Source organism: Taurulus bubalis (assembly GCF_910589615.1).
Source record: "Taurulus bubalis genome assembly, chromosome: 1".
Taxonomy (NCBI): Eukaryota; Metazoa; Chordata; class Actinopteri; order Perciformes; family Cottidae; genus Taurulus; species Taurulus bubalis.
The window spans coordinates 33,281,629-33,306,738 of NC_136589.1; the positions used below are offsets into that span (position 1 = coordinate 33,281,629).

Here is a 25,110-nt window from a genome sequence, read left to right on the forward strand (position 1 = left end):
CCATTACCGATGTCACACACTTCTCCTGCCTGATGTAAAACAGCATGGGCCTTGACCATTTACAAATAATGAGTTAAGAACCACAACCCCCAGCTGTGCCTGCGCTTGTTCATGGAAAAAAGGGCTTGGTGGGAAGCTGACTCACATTCAGGATGTTTGTGGTGCACCAAAAATGGGGAAGATTGGTATTTGTAAACTTAACTTTAGTTAGTTTAGATACAAAGCAAAAAAATATTTATTTATTGGTATTTGATTGCGCCGGCATTAAAAAAAAAAATTGTTAACAGGGAACACATTGGCATCACACTACAAAGCACGAATCCTTTTGGCTACTCCTGAACTCGATGTTACGGAACATTACAAAGTTGCATTCCATTACACAGTGCATACAGACAAACGTCATCATTGCGCCACAACCCTGTCTGATAACCATTCCTACACTACATTGGCTATATGCCCGCCCAACCGAGACAGATACCTCCCTACTTGCAACCTAGATGGTGACCTTTGACCCATCATTAGATCTAACCCATAGCACACTAAAATGGGCGGTGGTCTGACTCGTCCTAACATTATGTTAGGCGCACTTCAAAATAAATGTTTGGTTGTTGTAATACTTGTAATCAATAATTGTGTGCAAGGACTGCTGATCATCTGAAAACAAAAAGGCTTGTCAGTGATGCATAGATATAAATGGATGGAAAGATTGCATAATGAAACATACAGCAATTTTAAGTTCATTGCTCTAAAGTACCAGAAAGTTACATAGGCTGGAAACCAAGAAATATGTGACATGTTGACTGTACTGGCTGCAGAGTTTGCACAGAAGTATAGGTTTAACCGAGGCCTTGATGGCCTGACAAATGCTTTCACGGTGGTGTAATATTATTTGACTGGAACCAACAATAAAGCCCTTTTCCTGGAAGAATGTTCATTTGGACGAGGTCAGACTGGACCACTTGACCTCTATCAAACCAGGAGATAGAAAACAAAATAAGAGAAGACTTTCTCACATTTCACTATTGATATTAGTGAATTTGTCATGGGTTAGCACTTGTTAGCGTGACAGTGCAAGGCTGACTGGTCACACAATGACCCCTCAATCTCTGGAACAAGCTTAATGATGTAAAAAATCATTAGTTCTCTCTTCGCTGTCAGGGACAGTGGACAGATTATGTGCAGTTTGAGAATTTATGTTTCGTGCAGCACAGTCCAAGCATTCTTCACAGATAGATCAGCTAGAACCACAGCAAATTATTCTTCACCATCGCTGCAAGGGAAATTACATCCAGAAGGGCTTGGAACTGATGTACAACTCCGATGCGAAAAGGTCAGACTCAAATGTAACAGTCAGAGGCAGAGAAGAAGATATTCATACACTCCAAAGACTGTATGATTTATCATTTACATATAAATAGTGTGGGAAATATTGCTGGAAACTGAAGATCAGAAGTGTGGACATATTACAGAAATAATAATGTTATTTTGCCATAATGTTAAATTATTTCCCTGAACAAAGGCTTACTGCCACCCTGGTGTTAGGATTTTCACAGGCCGCCCTTTAGGCTTATAGAATTCAACAATTTGGCATATTGCCCATGTGGGAGCAGCTTTATTGCAGTGCTCTGACAGGTAACTGCTTAAGATGTGTAAAGGAATGTGTTGTCTTTCACTCGCTATGCATCTGTCTAATATGCCTTTCAGGCCAGGCCTGAAAGAGGGCTTTTGATACTGTAGGTTCTCCTCTGAAAAAGAAAACCTCAATGCTTGTCAAGTCTGCACTCCTGAACTTGGAAGTGCAGCAGTTCTTTGCTCCCTGCCTCCCTCAAATTATCCTCTCTGTCTTTCTCTGTCGCGCTCACATTCCTCCACTCACTCGCTTTGTCATACACTCTACTAATGTTTTCCTCTAGAAGCTCATGTGCCCGTTGGGTTTTCAGATGTTTTCCCGTCGCTTGTCAAAATGTCTTGGTTTGCTGCCTCGCTATGGAGCTTGAAACTCCCTCTTGCTCCTCTCAGTTTATTTCACCCCCACGGTTTGTAAGTCTTTCATCAGTTTTACAAACATTACATTTTCTCAAACATCCCTTTTTTTGGAGACTTCCAACTTTCCCTTCTTTCCAAATTTGACTCCTCATTCTTGTTATCAGTCATCAACACTTTCCCACAAGCAGTGTTACATCTGAGAAACTGTGTTTAGTCTACAGACTAGATGACGAGGAACACTGTTAAATCATTTGGTGCACACAAAAAAAAAGGAAATGATGCTGTGCTGATGTGCTCCAATGCGCTGGCAGTTGTGTTACTTATTTTCCATTGTGATAGGACCCTTGACATTGCAGTCAAAGTGTAATTCATTTTGAATTGTAATGGATGATTGTTGAACACAACCCGCTGCCCTTTAAAAAGCCTACACATAATAACTATCAAATTAGCAAACATAGTCAGCCATGTAAGCACTAGTGTGAGATTAGCTGACATATAACTTCAACAGGCATGGGTCAAATTTAAAGAGGCTAGAATCTTATCATCTCATCTTGCCAACACATTCAATTAAAATGTCCTTCTCTATGGTGCTGTCCAAATATATATATAAAAAAATGGAATCGACTTCCCCTTTCCCCCCCGAGCTACTGAAATGCACCAGAGTGAGTAAGACAAAGCTTCTCCACTGTCCTCCCTCACTAGAAACAGTCATTAGAAAGACCTGGCCTGTGCTGAAAGGCTAGATGGTTATCCTCCCAGAGCGAGATGAAGGCCGAGGAGAAGGAGGGATAAAGAGAGCTGAGAGGGAGGCCACAGGGAGACAGATAGGGCACTGGCTTTTGCTGAAAGGCTAGGTGGTTATCCATCCAACCAGGGAGGGAGGAGAAGTTGAAAGTCGAAAAAAGAAAATGAGAATTCACCGACAGAGAGTGTGGGGCCCAGAGAGAGAGAGAGAGAGAGAGGGAGAGAGAGAGAGAGAGAGAGAGAGAGAGAGAGAGAGAGAGAGAGAGAGAGAGAGATTGGTTGTCTATGGTTATCTATAGCACTCCTCTGCGATGCGGGGTCTTATCTGATGCACAGACACCAGTCAAAAATCGGCACGGGACGACTTGGAGTCTGCAGCATCACTGCACAGCCACCAGGGTAATGTACGTACGCAGACGGCAGCTAATTAATTTACAAAGCTGGCATCTGTATTGTAACGTGAGACTATTATTCACTTATTCAGTCGTGGGCACTTATCTGTTCATTTTGAATCTGTATCTCTCATATTCTCTCATATTCCGAGACACAGACTGGCATGGTTTTCTTCTACCCCACTCTATTGCTCGCAGTTTAACACGTTATATCTTGTTTATTTACTCTGCGCAAAAACCAACGAATAAAAATAACAAGTTGTCGTGGCAACCTCACAGGGATGACAAGCCTCCAGGAAGTGACTGTGGCCGGCCAGAAAATAGTCCATGATAGTCTGAGCCAGGATTTCTGTTTTCCCTACAGTTTCCAGTCTAACTGGCTTTTGGTGGTAGCTTTATTTAGCATATATACTCTATTTATTTATGTGATGCTGTTGAATAGAAGGAGGAATATTAAACTAAGTATGGAAGTGCTTAACTATTCAGGGTCGTAAAGTAGAACAACTGTTTTAAATCTGCTCTAAAAGAGTTTGCAAAAATGCTACAATGTAATGTGCTGTCTTGTGCTTGTTTTGGTTCAAGCTCTGGCAGCTGCATTGTGTACGGGCTAAAGCCTGAGTCCAGTTTCACAACTTGATCTTTCATGCAGCTGTAAAGTATATGAGTACCTATGACATATCACCCTCTTTAAGCTTAAACACATCGTACTCTCCAAATTATCTTCCACCATATTATTCACAAGGAATGCAGTCCATTGTTCTGCAGCTCCTGCAGGATAGATTTCCACCACCTGCTCTTCCCACTCATCCTCATCCAGCTGTGTGAAGGTGTTAAATGCTCTGAGAAGGACCATTGGACTCGAATACACGGACTGAAGCCAGCACTTGCTTGACATCATGTAGCCTTTCCCTACATCACCGCCACCTACAAAGCCCACCATTGTGTGGGCCGGGCCAGCCCGTGCCCTCCACCCACGCCCGCCACACTGGCATCAGTCATCGGGCTAAAGAGCACTTTTAATTACCTTCAAATCTGTCAGCTGCCACTGAGCCATGTCAGATCATGTCTCATTTGATCTTTATGGGAATTCAACCCATAAAATTAAAAGTGGAAGGAAGCCAACATAAAAACTATCAGATATTTCCGCAAATCACTCGTTTCATGCACACCTTTGAGCAGTTATACAACAGGTGTGAGTGTTTATGTCTGCATCTGAGGTTTTGTATACAGTAAGCTTCTGAGTTGCATGTCCTGACTAGAGAGGAATGGTTCTATCCTCCCAAACTTTAAAAGGAAGAACAAGACCAAATGTTAACCTGTTTTTACAACTTCTGCTCTATAATCTGTGTAATTGTAAGATTTTGTTTTGATTTATGAATGAAGACCATGTATGTTAAAATGTTGATTATGGACAAATAGTTACTGTAATCAAAGGAAGTCTGAGAAGTGTATGATGAAAGCAGACGTACACGCTTGAGTTCATACTTGCTGTGACAGATTTAAGGGTGGAGACGAGCTTTGATCGTATAATACCGGTCTGTTGTGCTTCAAATGCGACTGAAGGGAAAGGTACTTGTCTGCATTAACTTGGTTTAATGTATGGTTGTGTGCTCCTAATATTACCTTAATGTACAAATGTATTTGTATTAAGCCCCTGTCACTAGAGGTGAAAATATAATACTGTGAACAACCTTTTCTCTACCTACCTACCTGTCTCCGTGGTTGAGATTCAGGCCACAAGCAAAAATAGAGAACCTGATCTCAACTCAGAGAGAAACAATGGCGATCTAACAGCCGGCTGAACACAAAAAAAGAGAATGGAGAAAGAGATGGGGTGTTCCTTTTGCAGCAGAACAGCCTTATTTCAGAGAGTAAAGACGCTGAACATCAAAGCCTGCTTTGGGCTAGATACAGGGGGAAAAGAAGAAAAAAAGGTGGAGGCAGCAAGAATTTACAGCCAGTGGTCCCTACCGAAAATCTCAGCATCGGGAAAAAAAAGAAAAAGAAAGACAATGCCCTTTTATTTCAGAGAAAGGAACATGAACTTGGCGCAGTCTTGTTAAGGCGGCTGTCTCCAGACAGCACGATTGGTTCCCCTTACGGACTACAATAATAACTACAGGGGTAGTCGCCAGTTAACTGCCAGGGCAAATGTTTGTATCACCAAACACTGCAGAGCACGACCAAGTGTAACAGGCTGCTTTAACTACAAGGACAGACCTGCTCGTAAAAGCAGGTATCTGCTCCACGTTGTTTACACACACACACACACACACATATAATTCTGACGAGAAGACAGACGAGCCTCGGAAGCATCGCCACAAGGACACACAGAGGCACAACTAACAGCCTTGAATTGCATTCATCAAGTTCCTCTTTCCCAATGGAAAGGTCACGAAAAACTGACTGGGATGCTGGGAGAGCGGAGTTGTGCTTGTGGACAGGCTCTGAGTCTGCCCAATCCCAGAGAACTCAATCAGAGGAGATAGGGATCTAATCTGTGAGTAAACAGTCTATGGCGAGATCAGAGCTGCAGTTTCCTTGGCTTTTCTTTTTGTGTCTCTCTTGCTTTGCAAGATAATCATAAAAATAATAATAATAATAATAGTACACGTTGCATCTTAATAATAATAATTATTAAGATAATAATATGAATAACAATAATGCCATCAGTAAAAATTCACTTTATTTATTTTGCATTTTGTCTCAATGAATTACACTCAACATATGTGTCGAGAGAAGAGAGAGTCTGTAGCCATAACCTCGTCCATTATTTCAGGAAAAAAAGCCAAAAACCTTGAGTCATTTGTTAATAGAGGTAAGGAAGGTAGAGAAAGAAAAATATCTCATTTTGAGTTCACACCATCACCATTGACATCTGAGTTTGGCTCCTCTTTTGCTCTCCGCATTAAAAATGACCCAGTGCTTTCTCTGACAATTGAACCACACAAACACATAAATAAGACTCTTGTATACAGCAGTGCATTGATCAAAAACATCTTCTACTCTGGGGGCAATTAGTGAAACTTAGACTTGCTGCTTCCTGCTTAGGGACACTGAACATGCTTAACAAATGGTTAACTGGCACATTATCCATTGGTTTTCCACATTGGTCATAATCAGACACAAGGATAAAATTAGAACTGCTGGTCTAAAATCGTTTGAAACAGCCAGACTCCACTTTCACTCATGACACCCATCCCAGTAAGTTGAAATAAAATAATAATCACATCACAATGGGAGCATGAGCATGGTCTATGGAAAAGAATATTTATAGCAGTGCAATGGTACATTAGGCATTGTGTTTCCAAGAGAGAAGGGGGCCGAGCTACAACTTGCAAAATGGTTGATGTGGGAGGTGGGACCAGTTAAAGCAGCTTCTTCCCACAACTGCTGCATGTCCTTTACAAAAGAGCTGGTTGGCCGCCACATAGAATAACTCCATGCCTGTTTGAGAGATACAAACTGAGAGAGCAAAGTGCTTTCAGAAAAGGTAACACTATGGTGTGGTGGTGGTGGTGGTGGGGGGGTTATTGTAGCTTGACAGTGAACGCATCTCATCTGAAGGGCTGAAGTGCTTTCCTATCACAATGGAGCAATGTCCTTGGAGGGTTGGAGGGTTGTTTGAGATACATTTAGCATCCATTAAGTTACACTGCCCATCCATGGTGCTCCAGAGAAAGAGTGACGACTGTAACATTCATTAAAGTGTTAGATGTGCCCGACATAGACCAAAAGGCAGGCTATTCGCACTAATGTACATTGGGTGTCCACAAAGGTTCACACATATTCATCAGCGCATCTGACCCTCGCTGACATGGGCAGATAACAAAACTAGGATCCCAAAAGTATTCGGCTGAAACTGTGATTAGCTCATTGTCAGAAAATTATTTGTCAAAAAAAGGATATCTTAAAATATCTTTAGGTTTTGGGCTGTCGGACAACAAAACAAACAATTAGATCCCCTTGGGTTTGGGGAAATCGTAGTCTCTATTTGTAGTCTCTATTTTCAGAAATGTTAAGACAAAATTACTTGTTTAAATTCAACATTAATCTTAATAGCAAATCTTCAGGTTTGTGATCAACAGTTTTAATCAAATTATCCGATTATGAAAACTGTAAATTTTCTTTTTATTGACTGATTCCTTGACTTTTCATGTCAGCCTTTACAGATTCCTTCAAAAACATACACACCATATCCTGCATACCACACCACACAAAAGAAAAATGTAATGCAGCCCATACTGGCAACATAATGCCAGCACACACTATACCATTAATATGACTGTGATCTCATTCAGGAGCCAAAGATAGACACATAATAATCAAGTCAGTTATAAGTAATTGAGGGGAGGGGGGGATATGTTTGGAGAAGTAATTTGTGATTGATTTTAATTCAAGGAGTTTGCCTTGTTATATATTTGAATAAACATGCACACACACACACACACACACACACACACACACACACACACACACACACACACACACACACACACACACACACACACACGTATGTATTTGGTTGAATGACCCGAGTCATAGCCGTCGAAGGAGACAGTAGAATTGGCTCTGTGTCCAAGGCGTAAACAGCAGTTACTGACGTCACCCAAAATCAACAGGGCCAGGGGCTGAGAAAGACAGCCAGCCAATTTATATAACAATGTGAAAAAAAGAGGGGCTTTGCGATGAGGGCGACAGCTGTGCTTAATCACGGGAGCGAAGCCAAGAGAGATGTGAAGGGACACAGAAGGCCTGAAAGAAGGTGCAGAAAGCTTGGGAGAGGAAGAGAGAGCTTGAGGGGAAAGAGGAAGATGGGATGAGACTGGAGAAAGGGAACAAAGTCTCAGCTCTCAAACTCATATCTCAAACACTGAGAGCCTGAAAAAAAGGATGGGATATTTAAGAATAGAGGCGCTGTTGCAAGGAGAGTTCATCCCAGTGAGCAAAAACTCTCTTGACAAAACACCCCAATATGAAACATCAAAGCTTTGATGCTTCTCTTTGCATCAGCACCACATTGCAAAGAGGTGAACATCTTCAAGAACCAATACAGCAGGTTGTTGTTCCCCTTTACCAACTTTCATCAAGAAGAATATGCAGTACATTACTTGTTTTACCTTTATTACATGGGGAATATCATCAATTATATAACAGCTACAGAATGAGAGGCCTGAAATGAATGTTTAAAAGCTTTTTTCAAAATAAAATAAACACATTTTCACTGTTGGATATTATTCTACACTACAAATCCTCCTGTGAAGAGGCACACCAGATCCTCTTTCCTTGGTTCAAATCCACCCTGTCCTCTACGCTGACCATTCATCAGCAGAGATCACATGACCGACCCGAGCCATTCATCCTGAGCCTCACACTCTCCCCTGCCCAACATAATTTGTGATTCAATTTGACTGAGTGATGCCCTGGGCCTCAGGGCTGGAACCGAGGCTATTGGGAGAGAAGGGTATAGGGAGCAAGGACACACAGGAGACTGAGGGGCACCACTTCTGCTGCTTCACAGCGCAAGGAAGCGATTTAGTCACATACCGTAGAAGTGCAATACTAGTTTATTCGGCGACACAGGCGTGTTAGCAATACAAAAATACATTTAAATGGATTTTAAAAAATGACGCACAAAGTGTGATGTTTAAGTTCTGTGCCCTGTAAATAATGACAAGGGAGCTTAGACATGATGTGTTGTTTGGAAGGAGGAGGAGTTATTCGAGTAAAAGTCATAATGATGAGGTGAAATACAAATAAAGGCATAGAATGGTAGTATGAAACAGAAGTGGCCAAAGTTACTTCTGTGTTTTAAGCCCCACACATTAATTCTGTCTCTCACTTGATCTCAGCAAGAGCATGAAATATTTAAAGAGAATGCTTTTAGTTTAAACCAGAGCTTGGCCCAAAATAGAGAAACAAAGACACTGGACTATCTCCTGGATAAATACTGGAACATCCAAACACACGGATAGTTGAAAACATCTAGCATGCTTTAGGCCCCCCAAAACACACCCTTCAAATCTAACACTGTGGAGTCAGGGATTGCAGTTAAAACACTTTGCTGCTGGATGCTGCACTTACTGTCTCACCTTGTGCATTTGTATAAGGTGTAAAGACATGCACTCTCTCATGATGCACCTCATACTACATATCTGCACTCCGTGTTGTGTTCTGGTTTCTCCATCCAACACTTGGTGTCTAGGTTGAGTTGGAGAACGTCCAGAATAAAAGTTTTCATTTTTCCTCACCAGCTACTTTCAAACTGACCATGGAGGAGGCACTTAGTGTCAAACGATTAAATTAAATTAAATTATACAAAGGTATACCATCGCTCTGTGATTGGTATACTGCTGCTCAGCAGCTCCCAGTACATGTATCCAGTATGTGCAACGTGGACTATATGTAATCTCGCCCAAAACAGCAGGTCGTTGCTCTAAATAACATGTTTTTTAGTCACCTTGTCTGGTGGAATAACACTTGAATAAACAAATCGTAAACATTATGTAAAACACGTCTCAAGTGAGCTCTTATCAAAATATGCATGCAGAAACCGAGTGGTGCGTTAGAGTGAAGCAAGACCCTCGCTCAGATGAACGTACTTTTTACATATATACATTAAAATACACATGTGCACGCTCAAACACACGTCCTGTACAAAAACACATTATACGCTTTAGAAACACACAAGGCAGCCAGCCATGCGCTAAGCTTGAGTTGACAGAGTTCATTTGGAAGATGTAAAATATGTATGAGAGAAGACTCTGCAGGGGAGGAAGAAGAGATGAAAATAGTGAGGGAGCTATACGGAGGGAGAGCAAAAAACGAGACGAATGAAACGATGACGAGGGGGCCCGGCTGAAATGGCCGGTTACGGCTGAGCGGAAGAAATGCAAGCTAAATAAGTCATTGTCATTTCAAGTTCATTAGCTCCCTGTGTGCCCCATACTCCTGGGAGGAAGGAGAGAAGAGCAGTACAGTAGCAAATAAACCCTCAGAGGTCCTGTACAATAGAATCCCTCTATGAGTTTTAAGCCCATGTTTTGGCACACTTTCATGAGAAGTCCTTTATTGTATTGCCTTTCCAGTAACATAAGCAAAGCTATCTGAAATTCTGTTAATAAACATAAATGTGGAGCCAAATGCAATCACAAATGTATCACAAAATGTTCGGCATCAAACCAAATCTTAGACGTTGGCACAACATGTTCCTCTCCGAACCTTCCTTCCCACTATTCTTCCATCTTTTCGGGTCAGACCGTCATACACACTGACCACCAAGCACGTTGCTGGGAATTGGTTCAGATGCCAGGTGTACGGAGAGGATATGTTGCTACATATAGAATGTACAGAAGTCATATCTATAGATGGTCTCTCTCAAAACCGCACAAGCATTAGAACTAGAATTAGTGAAAGGCGCTGCTCAAGGGAGTGGAGAGAGGAATGTGGAAAAAAATAATTAAGTCAATATGGATTTGGGTAATAAAAAGCTAATCCTATACCAGCTAACAGGATGACAATTGACAGTAATTACATATTGCCCCCTGTAATTATGAGCTTTTTTTTATGCTCACTCGGCTTTAGTAATCCTCTAGTCATTCTCGCCTCCTCATCTTCAGACAGTCACTCGACCTGCGGATCTAAATAGTCCAGCGTCGTCAAGCAAAATAAGCTAACCACCATGATGTACATGGGGATTTCCTATGCCACAAATAACGCTCGAGAAATGATGTCACACGAAACCAGATCTTACTATCTAATTACAAAAAATGTGCTCAGAAAGCAGAAAAATCCAACAGGAGATGGGAGTTGGAGTGGACCCAGAGAACTTAGGAAAGCTGCTTCACCACAAACAGAGAGAGGGAGATACAAAGAGGCTGCATACACAGCTAGAACAACCCATTTGTGTATTCTGGTTGTGAGAAGAACTAATGTTATGGGGGACCAAAGATCTCTGCAGTGCCAAATGCACCAGATGGAAAGGGAGAGATGGAGTATAGGATCACAGAGCACTGAAGCTCCTCTAGGAAGCAACACAACAACACACAGATTTCACTCTAATTACATTCTAACTCAGAGCAAAGGAAGTTTAAGGACGGTTAAAGTGAGTGTGAGAAAATGGATTCAGACAGGAAGAGTTTAAAGAAAACTAACAGGATCATTGGCTTATGAAGGCTACATTTTTAGAAATGATTCTTTTTATTCTCACACGTCTCTTCCAAAGCCCAGAAGACCGAGAAGTCCCCTGCATCATCATGTGTGTAGCTCCATTAATGAAGGTTTAGAATTTAGAATTGGATTCTTGAAACATATGGCTTCGATGTCAAGGCTATAAAATATGTGGTAAAATTAGATCCCAAATATATGGAGTCATACAAATCACCAACAAGTACCAGAAACAAACTAGCTGTTTTTTTTGTTTTGTTTTATTGGAGAACATCTGCGAGTATGCAGTAAATTTCACATGAAAAATAAATGAATTCATAACTTCCTCGGCAGGAGTAGATAGTGCAAGAATGAGAGATAAAGCCTCGCAGGCAGAAACGACTTACGGGGGGAGAAAGAGGGGAGAAAATAATTACGATAATGGAAACAAATGTGAAACAGTTTATCTCCATGATTAAAAAAACCTTCAGAAAAAAAAGCCAAGTAACACCGAAGCTGAATAACCATTGTGTGCAATCACTTGCCTGGAGCAGCAACGGAATTCCTCCAAAATGACCAACTTAAAAAGCCGACTGTGAGAGAGCGGCAGATTTGATAGAGATGAGGAGAAAGTGGCAACTGTTCTGCATCCCAGGTGTGGAAACTCAAACGCTTGGAGTTTGGAAGAGATTGTGTTGAATAATGCTGCTACTTTTGGAGGAGAGGAGGGGAAACGAGACAAAGAAGATATTCACAAGTCTCCAAACACCTGGTGATGTCTGCCTCACACCCACATGCAGAAACACATACGCCAACAGAAGGCTCGGTGGCTTTCAGTCCAGTTTCTGCACCGCTACACCTGCAGTGCTTCATTCTGCAGAAGTGAGCTATGGTGTTTTTAATAAAAACCTGTGTGTGGAAGAAAGGGCCACTGTTGTACAGAGCGGGACAGGAATGATTGCTTATCAAAGGGAAGTGTGTAGTTGAGGGATATGTGTACCACTGCGCCTGTGTGTCCTATCTTTATTAAATCTGCATTGTGCCTGGCATCTGAGCAGCAAGGTGCAGATGCCATTTCAGGCATTCAACAGTTAGAAGGCAACCGTACTGTTTTATCATCGACTCCGATCTTTTTATATACAGGCCCAATCTACCATCTCCTCAATTCCTATTTATTCTTTTATATATTTGAGAGATAGAAGCTTGAAGGCTGTCTCCATCAGAGAATATCCATATATTTTGGCAATTTTATTTAGAATCGAGAATTGGATCAGAACTGGGGGGGGGGGGGGACGCTCAAAAGGGTGGGCTTCACCAAAGACGGTGGTGAGCAAAATGTTGCCACTATTTCAAACAATGTAGGAAATTACTATATATTTATACAGCATTTCCAAGTCATAATGCTCCAGAGTCAGCTGATCTAGTGAAAACAGAATAATTTGTAAGACACCACTTTCGGCAATTTCTTTTGCTAGCTATTTAACATTCTAATGGATTCCTGAATGATTCATTATAAAAGCCAGATATAGTGTAACAAAACATCGTATGACCCAAGTTAGTATTATTCCAGTATCAGAATGAAAGAATAAATGAAAGAATAAAGAATACCCAACCCCCGTGGGCCTGCTGAATTTGTTGCCATAGTGCCATAGCCACAGGAGCGAGTACTCCGGTCCACAGCTGCAGACAGTGCATATGTGCGTGTTGGTGTCAGGCGTGTCTCAATGCAACATCCATACTGTGTGCCCTCACTTAATATGGTAGTGGGGGTCCGGGTTCGGGTCTGTACCATCTGTCCAGCAGCAGGAGGGCAAGAGGAGAGGTAGCTGAGGCAGAAGCGAAGCCACACCGAGAGCGAGAGCCAGTTTCCTGTCACTTCAAATACGCACCTAGTCTACGGAAAGCACTGCTGGAGGGGACAGGAGACACAACAGCCATCTTGCCATGGCACACGTATGCATTTACATAACTGACGAAAGGGCACAACAAACAAAAAACGGCAGCAATCATGCACACACACACACACACACGCGCGTGCTTCGCACACAAAGACAGCAAATGGAGAGGAAGCGGTTTAATAATATTCTTGCTATGTCTTTAGAAGTCGTGCAGAGTCCATACACATCTTTGGCGCACACACACACACACATGAATACTCTCTCCTTTGCTTATGAGCACACACACTCACACAACAAGAGACAGCGAAAAGCCCTCGCAGTGACGAGGGAATTATTCTCCTTTTGACACAACCAATTTCTCTGAAGACAAAAGACGAGTCATAAGCGCCAACCACCACCACCACCACACACACACACACACACACACACACACACACACACACACACACAGCTGTTGAAATGACACTGCAAACCCCTATGGTGACATAAAAAGACTGGCCTATGCTGTCATTTGTGTGTCTGTGTGTGTGTGTGTGTCTGTGTGTGTGTGTGTGTGTGTGTGTGTGTGTGTGTGTGTGTGTGTGTGTGTGTGTTGTGTGTGTTTGCTCGCCAAGGGAAGGCTGTACGTGTGAACTCCTACTCTCACATTAGACAAGTGACATGGAACAAAAGACACGAGGAGTGCAAGCAAGAGAGGAAAGAGAGGGGTGGCAGCAGCTGAAGAGCATGCTAGTAAAAGAGGCAGCTGACACTTGTCAAGGTAGTGCGTTACATCCTAAAAAGCAATTTATCTTGGACCTCAATTTCCTACCCTTTAACACCCTGAGGTAGATTTTATTTTATTTTTAAATAAGTTGGACGAAATGCGAGGGAAAAAGTGACATGTTTGTCAGCTGTTGCGTCTTTCCGTCCAAAAATAAGTCAATGCAATTATTTGACTATTATCTTGACTGTGTAAAGAAAATAGGACTGCTATATTTTTAATCGTCGACCTTAAATCGTTGGCCCAAATAAGAAATGATTCAGATGAAGACGACTACTGTGCTGTGAGTGGGAAATGGTTTCTTCCGTCCTTGTTCACACACTTTGCAGAGTTCGTAGCAGCGAAACATGTCTGGACACACTGTCCTCAAAATGTTCATGTTTCTAACAGCCCCAAAATATTTAAAAGACTATGGAAAGAAAACACACAAGGAACTTTTTTTTGTGGCTTTAAACAATTTTTAACTCCATCTTTTCTCTTCTTCTCTGTTTTGTTGTTTTTCCTACATATTGCCCTCACAGGGCGGAGCAGGGACTAGCAAAACCAGGCAGACCAGGCCAGCCCAAGTCACAGTCAGCAGACCATGGGCCCTCTCTCCCTCCCTCCCTCTCTCTCTCTCCTCTCTCTCTCTCTCTCTCTCTCTCTCTCTCTCTCTCTCTCTCTCTCTCTCTCTCTTTCTCTCTCTCTATGGTGAACATCAAACACACTGTGGTCTGTTTCATGCTCCATACAGCCCATTATGGCTTAATGCTTCAAGAGGCTTCTTACTAACTTCAGCATTTTAACAACTCCAGCATATTCAGTTGGTAGGAAAGCACACACACACACACACACACACACACACACACACACACACACACACACACACACACAAAGACACATGCACACTCACAAACACATACGGATACAGTACGCATTTGTACAGGCACAGACAGGAGCCCAGATGCAGGGATTCACACACTGTAAACTGCAGCAGGGTTATGAGCCTGCACACTGCGTTACAGAAACAACTGTTGCTGTTGCTTTAATCTGCCTGTCGAGGAAGACCAACAGATGCATGGGGCTTTAAGATGACGGCAACCTTCAAAGAAGCCTCGACGCTCTTATCTCCAAATCGGCTAATGAGTTCCATTCACAAGGCGCAAATATGTGATTCAGTGCGATCAATTAGTTATCCACCATTATGGAGAATAAGAATAGGACAGCTACAATGATGACACACACACACACACACACACACACACACACACACACACACACACACACTATTCATGGTAATGTTTGGTCTGGCCCTTTTTAAAAATATATATGTAACATTGCTGGCTTTATGTGTTTAAGTGTGCTTGTGTCAGTCTGACATACAGCCAGTGTGCAATTTGGAAATGTATAATTTAATTAAGAGTGTCGCTAAATAGGCATCCAATCATCCATGTAGCTGCGGAGCGTCTTAACAACAGCAACTTCTAATTGCAAAGAACAGAGCAGCCAGATCGGTCTACCATTGTTCACTCCGTGCTGATGTGTGTGGGATGTATAAACGATGGGAGGCTACATTTAAGGCTGGTGTTCTGTTATTCATGCAAAATGTAATTTTGAATAGCACACCGAACTTCGTTTGTCATGAACAAATATATACACTGTTTTGTTGTCACACTTGTAGGTTTACTATGTATCAACTAACATCAGACATACCAAAAGTTGATTTTATTTCATGAGTTACTAAACTAAATTGTTTGAATCTCACATACATGGTGTTTCGGTTATTATTGTTGTGGAATCATTTTGTTTAGTTTTTATATTATTATTATGTTATTGCTGTGTATTTGTGACAATTTTGTTCTTGTTTCCATTGTAGACCATCATGTATTAATGTTGCATAGGATCATTTTTCTTATTTCATGCTCCTCACATTTGGCTTTTTTAATTTTGTAATGGCACTGTTTGATCTGAAATTGTTTTAGTATTGTTGCTGTCAAAATAAAGACTAAATTAATGAAAATCAGTGTCTCTTCTTTGAAAGTGTGAGTGTTTTGTGAAAGTAGACATATGTATTTTGTGAAAAAACAGATAATAATATAGTGACTAATCTATGAAAGTCACATATTTATTTGACCTATTTCTGGTGAATCTAGTATGTTCATGTAACAGTATTCAACTCAGATTCCTACCATGTTAGGGTTAGAAAAATCTCTTTGGTGTCCGACCTAGTGAGACTTCCTTTTACAGAAAAATGACCCAGGCTGGGCTGTCTTGCTGCCTCGGGGGTTTAAGATGACCATGTAATTGGAACATCCCAAGTTCAAGGCCAGTTGGGTGGGATTTTTTTCAGCATGCCTCATTGAACAGGGACACCAATTAAGTGTCAATGCCTGCTGCTATGAAGTGTAGTTTCATTATCAGAATGCACAAGCAAAGAAACTAACCATTCAGCTTGGTGACACTGTTCACAGCGAACGTTACTAACAGGTTCGTAAATAATTGAGAATACTGAAGAGATTTTTTTTTATAATCCTAACTGGCATGAGAGTACATTGCTGAGGGGACAAGAATGAGGTGCCACCGCAGGTCAAGTAGCCTCACAGGGCAACTGGAGGGTCTTAAGCTAACAGCAACTGGTGGAAGATATATGTATAAGTATGTCCACAGAGATTAAGGGCTTAAATACATACAACATTGGACATGGTCTACACTTTGCTCCGGACCATGAACACATTTAAGTAGGTGCCCTCTGGTTTGCAGATATTGCAGATTCTGAGAGTTGGGTGCATTGAGATTGAAATACAGATTTTAAATGAATATGGTTCATCCATATTTTTGTTGTTTGGTTTTTGCAGCTATATTTTATTCTGGCAGTGGACTCCTCCATTTAACCTCTGTCCGGAAAGTGGTGTAGGGGGGCGGCTAGCACACTAGCAGCCATGATCTTATTGCTACCCACAGTCTCTTAGGTGAACCAGTTGCCCCGGGAGAATGTCCTACCCAGTGTGTGAAAACACATGCTTTGTTTTAGCGACAACGCTACTTTTACATTTCAAGATGTTTTAATTAAAGTCAAGCTGCTGTGTTCAAAAGATTCACATACTTTTTCTCTGCTGGTTGCCATACCGATCGGCCCATATTTCCAGCCACAAGCCGGTCTTTAGTCAATAACAGTTCCTAGCAGGCGATGATCAACAGCCCCACTGTATCATTTGCCAAACACTGGTTAGAGATGACACTTCAGAGCACCGAGCGGCCCACGGTCGGCCTGTAGCAACCGGCAATCAACAACAACACAAATACAGCATGGGAAAAGCCAATGCCATACCAAAATGTTACCAGCCTTCCTCCAGATGTCTCATGCAGCTTGTGTCTTTGTTTAGACTTATATGTCATGGAGTATCTAACACTCATTGGCTGCCAGCTGCTTTCAAAGAGTGTCTGGCGCCTCTCTCTTTAGGAGCCGATGAGAGAGAGAAACAGAGGGATGAGGGGTGTCATCCCCTGAAAGGCAAACCGATAAGTCATCACGGCCGTAATGGTGGGACAGGGAGTAGACAGGTGAGCCCCGGAAAATGAAAACATCTATTTTGGATAAATACCAAGAAAAAAAAGAAAAGCTTTTCCCAAAAATAACTACATTGGACAAAGTGACACTGGCATCATCACATTACTGTGATGATGCCAGTGTGATCACTTACTTGTGATGCATCCTTTTATATTGCTGCTCGGCTGACACTGTTCAATATCAAACAGCTCACCAACCTTAACTCAATAGCTTTCTTGTGCTTGGCTTTCTAGGGCAAAGTATTTAACAACAGGAGACTATCCAAGTTGTTATATGAGGTGTATCAATGTGGCAATATCTAGGAATCTTCTTTTACTGCTGACTGAGCATAATCAAACAGGGACTGTGTTGTGGGATGTGTACCGCACACATTCATAAAAGAACCTCATTTAAATGTAAAGAGCAGAGATATTCAAGTCAAAAGTATATTTCTGAAAACCAAACTCTAATAATTAATAACTTTAAAGGCCATATTACTTGCAGACCTCGTCTAGACGTTATCTCCATGATTGATTATACACGTTTGGTGCATCTAAAAACTCACTTTAATATCGTGCATGACTACAGTCGCTGCTTTGTGTGCTGCGATATTGTATCTCATTTATTGTGCAGTGGCATTGAAAATGATTTGACAGAGCTGCGACTGGACATCATTTTTACAGTTGGGATGCAGCTGTCTCTCAATGTCCTCCCAGACTAAATCGAGGTGATGTTCTCGGCGTGTGACTTTGAGTCAGGTGCAGACAATACACCAAGTTAATCAAGCCCTGGTGCCTCACGAAGAAATATCATTCTGCAAATATCAGGTGGCCCATACTAGGCATACATTAAAAGCTTCCATACTTTACTAAGATGTTAAATATGCCAGACTGGAGCAGATTATTTATGCTTGAGAGCCAAGAGACGGGGACACAGGGAGGAATATAATCAAAGCCAAATCTGCCCTTCCCTCAATCTCTCTTTCTGCCATCCACTTCTGCATCTCTGTTTCTCACTCTCAGTTCTCTATATATCTCTTCCTAGCACTAGTGTCTGTCTCACTCCCTTATTGTCTCTTATTGAGAATGCATTGACCCCCAGACTTAAGTAAGCTCCACATCATTGATTGAAACAAGAGGAATAGGTGGTATCATGACAAGACAGATTTTTATCTTTAAAGCATTATGGATTGCAGACATTTGGAAGAAAAGGGGATTTCTAAGGGATCGAGGCTGGCGTTAATTATGTCAAATGATTTATTCAGTATGGTCAATCAATTAAATTAGAAGTGTCCAGTTATTTCTTGGCCCTCACTGCCTTAAGATCTATGGCGTCATGACATGAGCTAACAGTTTCATCACATTACCGCCCCACCCTCAAATCTCATAATCTCTCCTATCCTATCAGGGCGATCACTGGGAAAGATCAACTCAGCGGCCTTGCGTTGGGTATCATGTTCCTCATAAGCACACTCTTAATGCTCCATTTTTATGCATCTTAAAGGCATCTCTCGATGGTCACGAAGAAACACCTCAAATCGGAATGTATAAGCCGCGGGTTATGCTATTTCTGTCAAGACACAATGCTCTTTCAGCAGCCTGTGTGGGAGCCCATGCGCTTTCAGGAAATAGATCCGTTTCTACCTTTTGGAGTGAGTGACCTTCAGGTGAATACTACAGAAAGTCACCCTTGTATGTCTCAGAGCCATTCGGCCTGCGCTAATGGACAAACACCTCTGTCTTCACAGGAGGGAAGAGTTTATCTACTGTCACAGTCGTGTAGCGCTGTGGAAAATGAATTGGACGAAACAGAGAAGGTGGCTGACGCAGTCTGCAGGGGCTTTTCGAGGAACAGGAGTATGTTATCAGATTGGGAGGGACTCTGGCAATGTAACAGGGAGAATCACTGTGCACATCCACGCTCTTTTCTTCATTTCATCTTGATAAAATATGTAGATTACTTTAAATATTAAGGTTGTACTTTCTGATCTTAACTTTTGGAGAAAAAAAAACAGTTTGTCACATTCATTAATTTGACAGTTTTGGGGCAGTAAATAAAAGAAATATGCAAGTCTCATTTATATTTCCTTTGAAAGTGTGCACGGTAGAGTGGTTCTGTAAGCATGCACGGCCACAGTCTCCTGTCTTGTCCATGCATGCACAATGCAGTAACTGTAGAACCTGAAATTGCAATAAACTGCATGTGTGCGAGTTCATGTGTGTGAAAGCCTTGCACTGAATTCCAGAGGAGGCACACGTGTAATCATCTGAACGCCGGAGAGGCTTGTGACTGTCTGACATCAGACCATGAACGACACAGTGAGCAGCATATTTGTGCAGTCACAGCCCCATGGTCAAGTGACTGTCAGGCATTCGATATGGGAAGAATTACGCACACAAAGACCACACTGATTTTAGAGAAGAGGAAAGATTGAGGAGTGGAGCAGCTTAGTTTTGAGTGAAAGGGAAACTGGAAAAAAAACGACAACAGAAGGCAAGGTGTTGCTCCTGCATATGTGTTTCTAAAAATGTCACGTGTGGGGGAATTTGAAAGGACATTTCTGATGAGGGATGGAAAAGCCAGAGTGACTGTGACATGTCTGTACTGTCTTAATGTCTTTTCAAAGCAGTGTTTCAGAGCTAGAGTCCCTTCATTTACCATGTGACGTGAAATGTGTGTGTCTACAGGTTTAAAAAGGTATAAAGATAGAAACTGGGTTTGCTCTCACAACAAAGCAAAATATAAAAATACATCCTTTTAAGTTCCTGGGAAACAAGACCTATTTTGAAGTAACAGTTCCCTGCAGTGATGTGTGCAAACTGCATTGGTGTGCGGTTTGTGAACCAAATGCACACAAACATTTCTCCAAGATAGGTCATACACACACCAACACTTACACACACACACACACACACACACACACACACACACACACACACACACACACACACACACACACACACACACACACACACACACACACACACACACAAAATGGTGCTACTGCAGGTGCGACTTTGGCCTCAAAATAGACTAACATTCCTTGAGGGACTTGCAGAGAGATTATGGTTCTCAGTGGCAATGAGTTAGTTATACTGTAGCAACTATACGGGGCTTCACAGTTTAACATGGCATGATTTAAGCAAAATGTTGTGCCACGTTCGGACAGGTACATGGTCCTGAAAGTGCGTTTGGGCTCAGAGGTAAAGATTTTGCTCCAAAGAAATAGTGCGCACACCATGACCGCAGCAGGCGTATCTCGAAGGGGCTTACCTGATATTTCAGACTGAGGGACACCATCCAGAGCGAATCCTTTGCCGCTATAAAACTGCCTGATATCCGAACAACTGCGAGCTTTGCTGGTCCCTTTGTCCCCATAGGCTGGTGCCGTTAGAGAGCACACTGCCAGAGCCGCTAGGATGAAGGAATCCATCATGTGGATTTAGTCAAGTGCAAATCCGACCAAGAGGCGAAGCGACTGTGTTGAGTCCCAAACGGAGCAGGAGACTCCCAGTAAGTGGCCGCGTGTCAAACGGGGCTACCAGAGTGCTGCTGTGCGTAAAATATCCTCCACCTTCCGAGATCCCTCCTGCGCTTTGAGTGCGTCTGCTGAGTCTGTGGCTGCTCTCCGCGCACTGCTGCACGGCACGGGGAGAGACTCTTCACAGCGCAGAGGTCCCGTCTCTTCCCGCTCCTGTCGGGCCGATGTGGACAGGACAGTAGCTTTGTTATTTTTTTCCCAAACGGCTGGATCGTCTCACGCTGTGCGCAGGACGAGTGCGGTTTCTCCTCTCTCCACTGTTGTTTTTTTTATTTTGTATTTGTATTTTTTTTTAGTTCACCTAGACAGGAGACAAGAGATGAAATAATTAGGTGACGCGTTTCCAGCGGAAATCATTTAGGTCGTGTCAGAAAATAGGACGGTATATGGCGCTGACGCTGAGCAGCCAGGTTCTGTCGCCGCACGCCTACCGGCTACGAGGGAACCGGAGGGATCCCAGTGAGGAGGTGCGCTCAGGCGGCAGCTATCGCAGCTCGGTCCCGGCTCAGGATATTCTGAACGATGCTATGCCAGCGCTGCCACTCTGTGGTATGAGGAGGAGGCGAGAGAGAGAGAGAGAGAGAGAGAGAGAGAGAGAGAGAGAGAGAGAGAGAGAGAGAGAGAGAGAGAGAGAGAGCTATATGAGGTCTCGTGTTCCTGCTCCGTTTTCATTCCGTCTCAACTAAATATTATTTTTAGACGTTTGTGAATAACAATACTGACAGGTTTGAATCGTGGGGTTTGATTTTGGAAACGTGCATTATTGTGTTGTGTCAGTCTGTGTGCGGAGGCCCATAGTGGTGGTGTCTCATAAGGTGGTCTGGCTCTCAGGGAAAGAATGCGCTCTCTACGCGTCCTGACAGCTCCACCAGCCAGGTGTCACAGGTGAACTGTGGGCGGGCCCTCGACCCAAGGCACCCACACCAATACCGGTCCTCTCCTCCACTTTACTTCATCACTCCTCTCAGTGCAATTGGACGACAAGTCGCTACCCGCCCGGTGCAGTTGTCAGCTTACAGTTGTCACCAGCTGAATGCCTTCATTATCTAAGTTTCTGTACGTGTATTTAAACTATAGGCTCACCTTCAGTGGGACGGTTACAGGTGTGTTGCTGTCTTCTGCATAGCTGCAGTTGTGCCTCTTTTTTTCTTTTACTAACCAGTGCCTTTTCTTGTTTTCCTTATTGGCTCGGTTTGGCCAGATCCATTTATATTTCTTCTTACATCTCTAATGGAAATGCTATGTTTATAAAGCAGGCCACATTTTATACATACTTGGAATTTTTTCAGTTCATTCATTACTTCTAATGGGATCAGCAATATGGTTCCAAGATCCAGATCCAGTAAGCCATGGCCTTGTCATGGTCAATGGCTGCAATATGTCCATAACGAATGTGTTTTGCCCCCTCCTCTTTCTTTTTGAGTGAGGAGAAAGTTCATCCAGTTCAGGTTGGAACCCTCATGCAACAACTGAGTTTAAAGGTCTTTAAATTCTCTAATAGCTATGCACATGAACACAAATAGTCATAAGTTCAGTAAAAAGAGCTACACATTTCATGTGACATTAGAAACCCACCAGAAACTGTGGCTTATACCCTATAGTCAGTCTAGTTGTGTAGAAGCATCCAGCGCACTCATTTAAAATATTCTCTTTAGTCTTCTCAGTGTGTGAAATTGAATTAGACAGTGTTTGATGGTGTCACTCCTGTGGGAGATGCTTTTTAAGGATTGTTTGCGGAAGGAGATGCCACCACACATTATCACAGTGACACATGGAAAAACTCAAGTGCGGCCTTAAATAACCAGCCGTCACTCGACAGACTTACAAATGTAAGAAGCAAAAGACAGAAAGGAGAAAAGACAAGAGAGAAGGAGTGAGCCACATGGCAAGAGCAGTCATTTCCTACCTCAGAATCATCCTTTTTTATCAAGGCAGACATTGTTTATGAATACATTAGGACATGTTACTCTATAATTAGTCTGTTCCCCATGACTGGATGAGTCCAAACAAAGAGGACAACATCTCACATATCACTAACAGACAAATGGCTACTCTGGCTCTCCATTATTACAGCTCTGAAATGAGCAGGCATGAATTACACCTCCATTCTGCAATGTCAAGTGTCTCGCTCATTTGCATCCTGTGCATGTGTGCTTGGCCAAATCTGGCACAACGGTATTGCGGTTTCTCTGCTGAAGTTGAGAATCGTGTAATGGTGCCGCGCGGCAGGCAGAAACCACTTCGGTTTGTCTTGTTGCTGTGGGGGAACATCGGCCAGTTAGACACATGTGGCCAGAGGTTAATAAGTCTAGTGGCCTCAAAGTGTGCGTGCATGTAATGAAATGTCTGTCGGTATTATATATGGCTTTGTGTACCTTTATGCCCATTGGGAGGATGTGTGTCTGTGCACATTTATTCTGTGGCTGAAGTAGTTAGTGTGTGTGTGTGTGTGTGTGTGTGTGTGTGTGTGTGTGTGTGTGTGTGTGTGTGTGTGTGTGTGTGTGTGTGTGTGTGTGTGTGTGTGTGTGTGAAACACAGGTTTATGTGTCTGTCTGTGTCTCACATGTGGCCATAGGTCGGCAAGGCTGCTGAAGAAACTGATTGGCCCTCCACTGTCTGCTGCGGAGATCATGTAATTAACGCTCAGTAAAGCCACAGAACAGCCATGTTTTCTCCAGTCTGCCTCCCATTGAAGTTTTATTGGCTCTGGCCATGAAAGGCCTTCTAATGAGGAGCAGGATGCTGGGGGAAGTGGGGGAGACCAGGGAGAGCAAAAGAAGGGAGGCAGAGTGGTAGCAAAGGGAGAGGAGAGTACGGGGTGAGAGACCATACAACTAAGCAACTGTCAGTTTAGTGTACACATGCAGTAATTATGTGGCCAGGGCGTGATGAGCTTTTTGAGTGAAAATGACATTGCTTCTATGCATAAATACGACAGATATTCTATCACTCCTTTCAGGCAAAAACACTTAGTTACAAAGCAGATAGATGGAAGAGAATGTCAATACAACACAGTCCTTTATTTCTAAATGCTCCATTAACTTTACCATTGTGGGATCCTGCACTCTAGAAATGTGTATGTTTAATACACTAAGCCAAACCGGATAAGCTCAGTCAACTCTTTCTCAACTCTAGGGCAGTGACTATTCCACTGGTATGGACTAGAGGCTAGGCAGCTGTCTTCCATATTTGTATTCACAGAGTGACTCCCACCGGCACATAATTGTTACAAATGTCCATCTACAGTCAGGGAAAAATCGCGCAATTATGACTCCCACATTTCATAATAATGCGTACAATTGCATACATTGATTGAATTGATACGACTGCGCAGACTGAGGTCACATTCACACTATAATGAAAGAAAATATTCATAATCTGAGTCACAATGATGTGCAAACAAAACACATTTGGACCACTTGTGCCTGCAGTCTGAACATAGCCTTACAATATAATAAGTATGACTTATTAATCTGATTCTGCAAAATAAGACTTAACGCATTGATTATTGTGTTTCTATTCTTTGCAGGCATCAGGAGACGTAAAGTCTAGGATTCTTGTGTATTTTTTCATGTGAAAATATTCACAAGACAAACAAACTCAGCAGGTCACTCAAATGTAGCACTGACTGATTAATTGCTGATTGCGCTGATTCACTGCTGTCAAACTAGAGATCTCAGTGTTTTCTAAATGTATCTCTTTTTTTGTGCAATCAGAATAATTTGGAAACCTGCTGCTGTATTGAATATTGTTCCAAACAACAGAACACCTCCCCCAAGCCTCTGGAATGCCTTTATTGTGAAGCAGCTGCAGGATATGTTGGAAGACTGGAAACTTATTGTTAAATAGAAATTAATCCACTTCTAGATTTGGACAATGTAGTTGCACTTTTGTTCCCATTTTGAATAAATCGTGCTTGGAAAGGGACGGCAAAAGCAGATGCAAACACATTGAGGTGATGACAGCAAAAGCCTATATGATTCATTCCTGTCAAAAACTGTAAAGCAATTTGACATAAAAGCATTCTGCCTGTGTTCATCTATGTTTACATGTGATTTCTACAGTTATACAAACATATTTAGAGACATGCAATCTCACTATAGTTTATCTATTGA

General features: G+C 42.4%; 1 protein-coding gene across 1 annotated transcript in view; it reads right to left on the bottom strand.

The window, feature by feature from the left end:
* The window catches only part of gpc1b (glypican 1b), a gene marked incomplete at both ends in the record, with an annotated part of 56,818 nt that extends 35,928 nt beyond the window's left edge, over positions 1-20,890 (bottom strand). The window contains one exon of the mRNA XM_079227366.1: positions 20,728-20,890. Coding sequence (XP_079083492.1) covers positions 20,728-20,890 — 163 coding nt within the window. The remainder of the gene's footprint in view (positions 1-20,727) is intronic.
* Between the last annotated feature and the right edge of the window lie 4,220 nt (positions 20,891-25,110).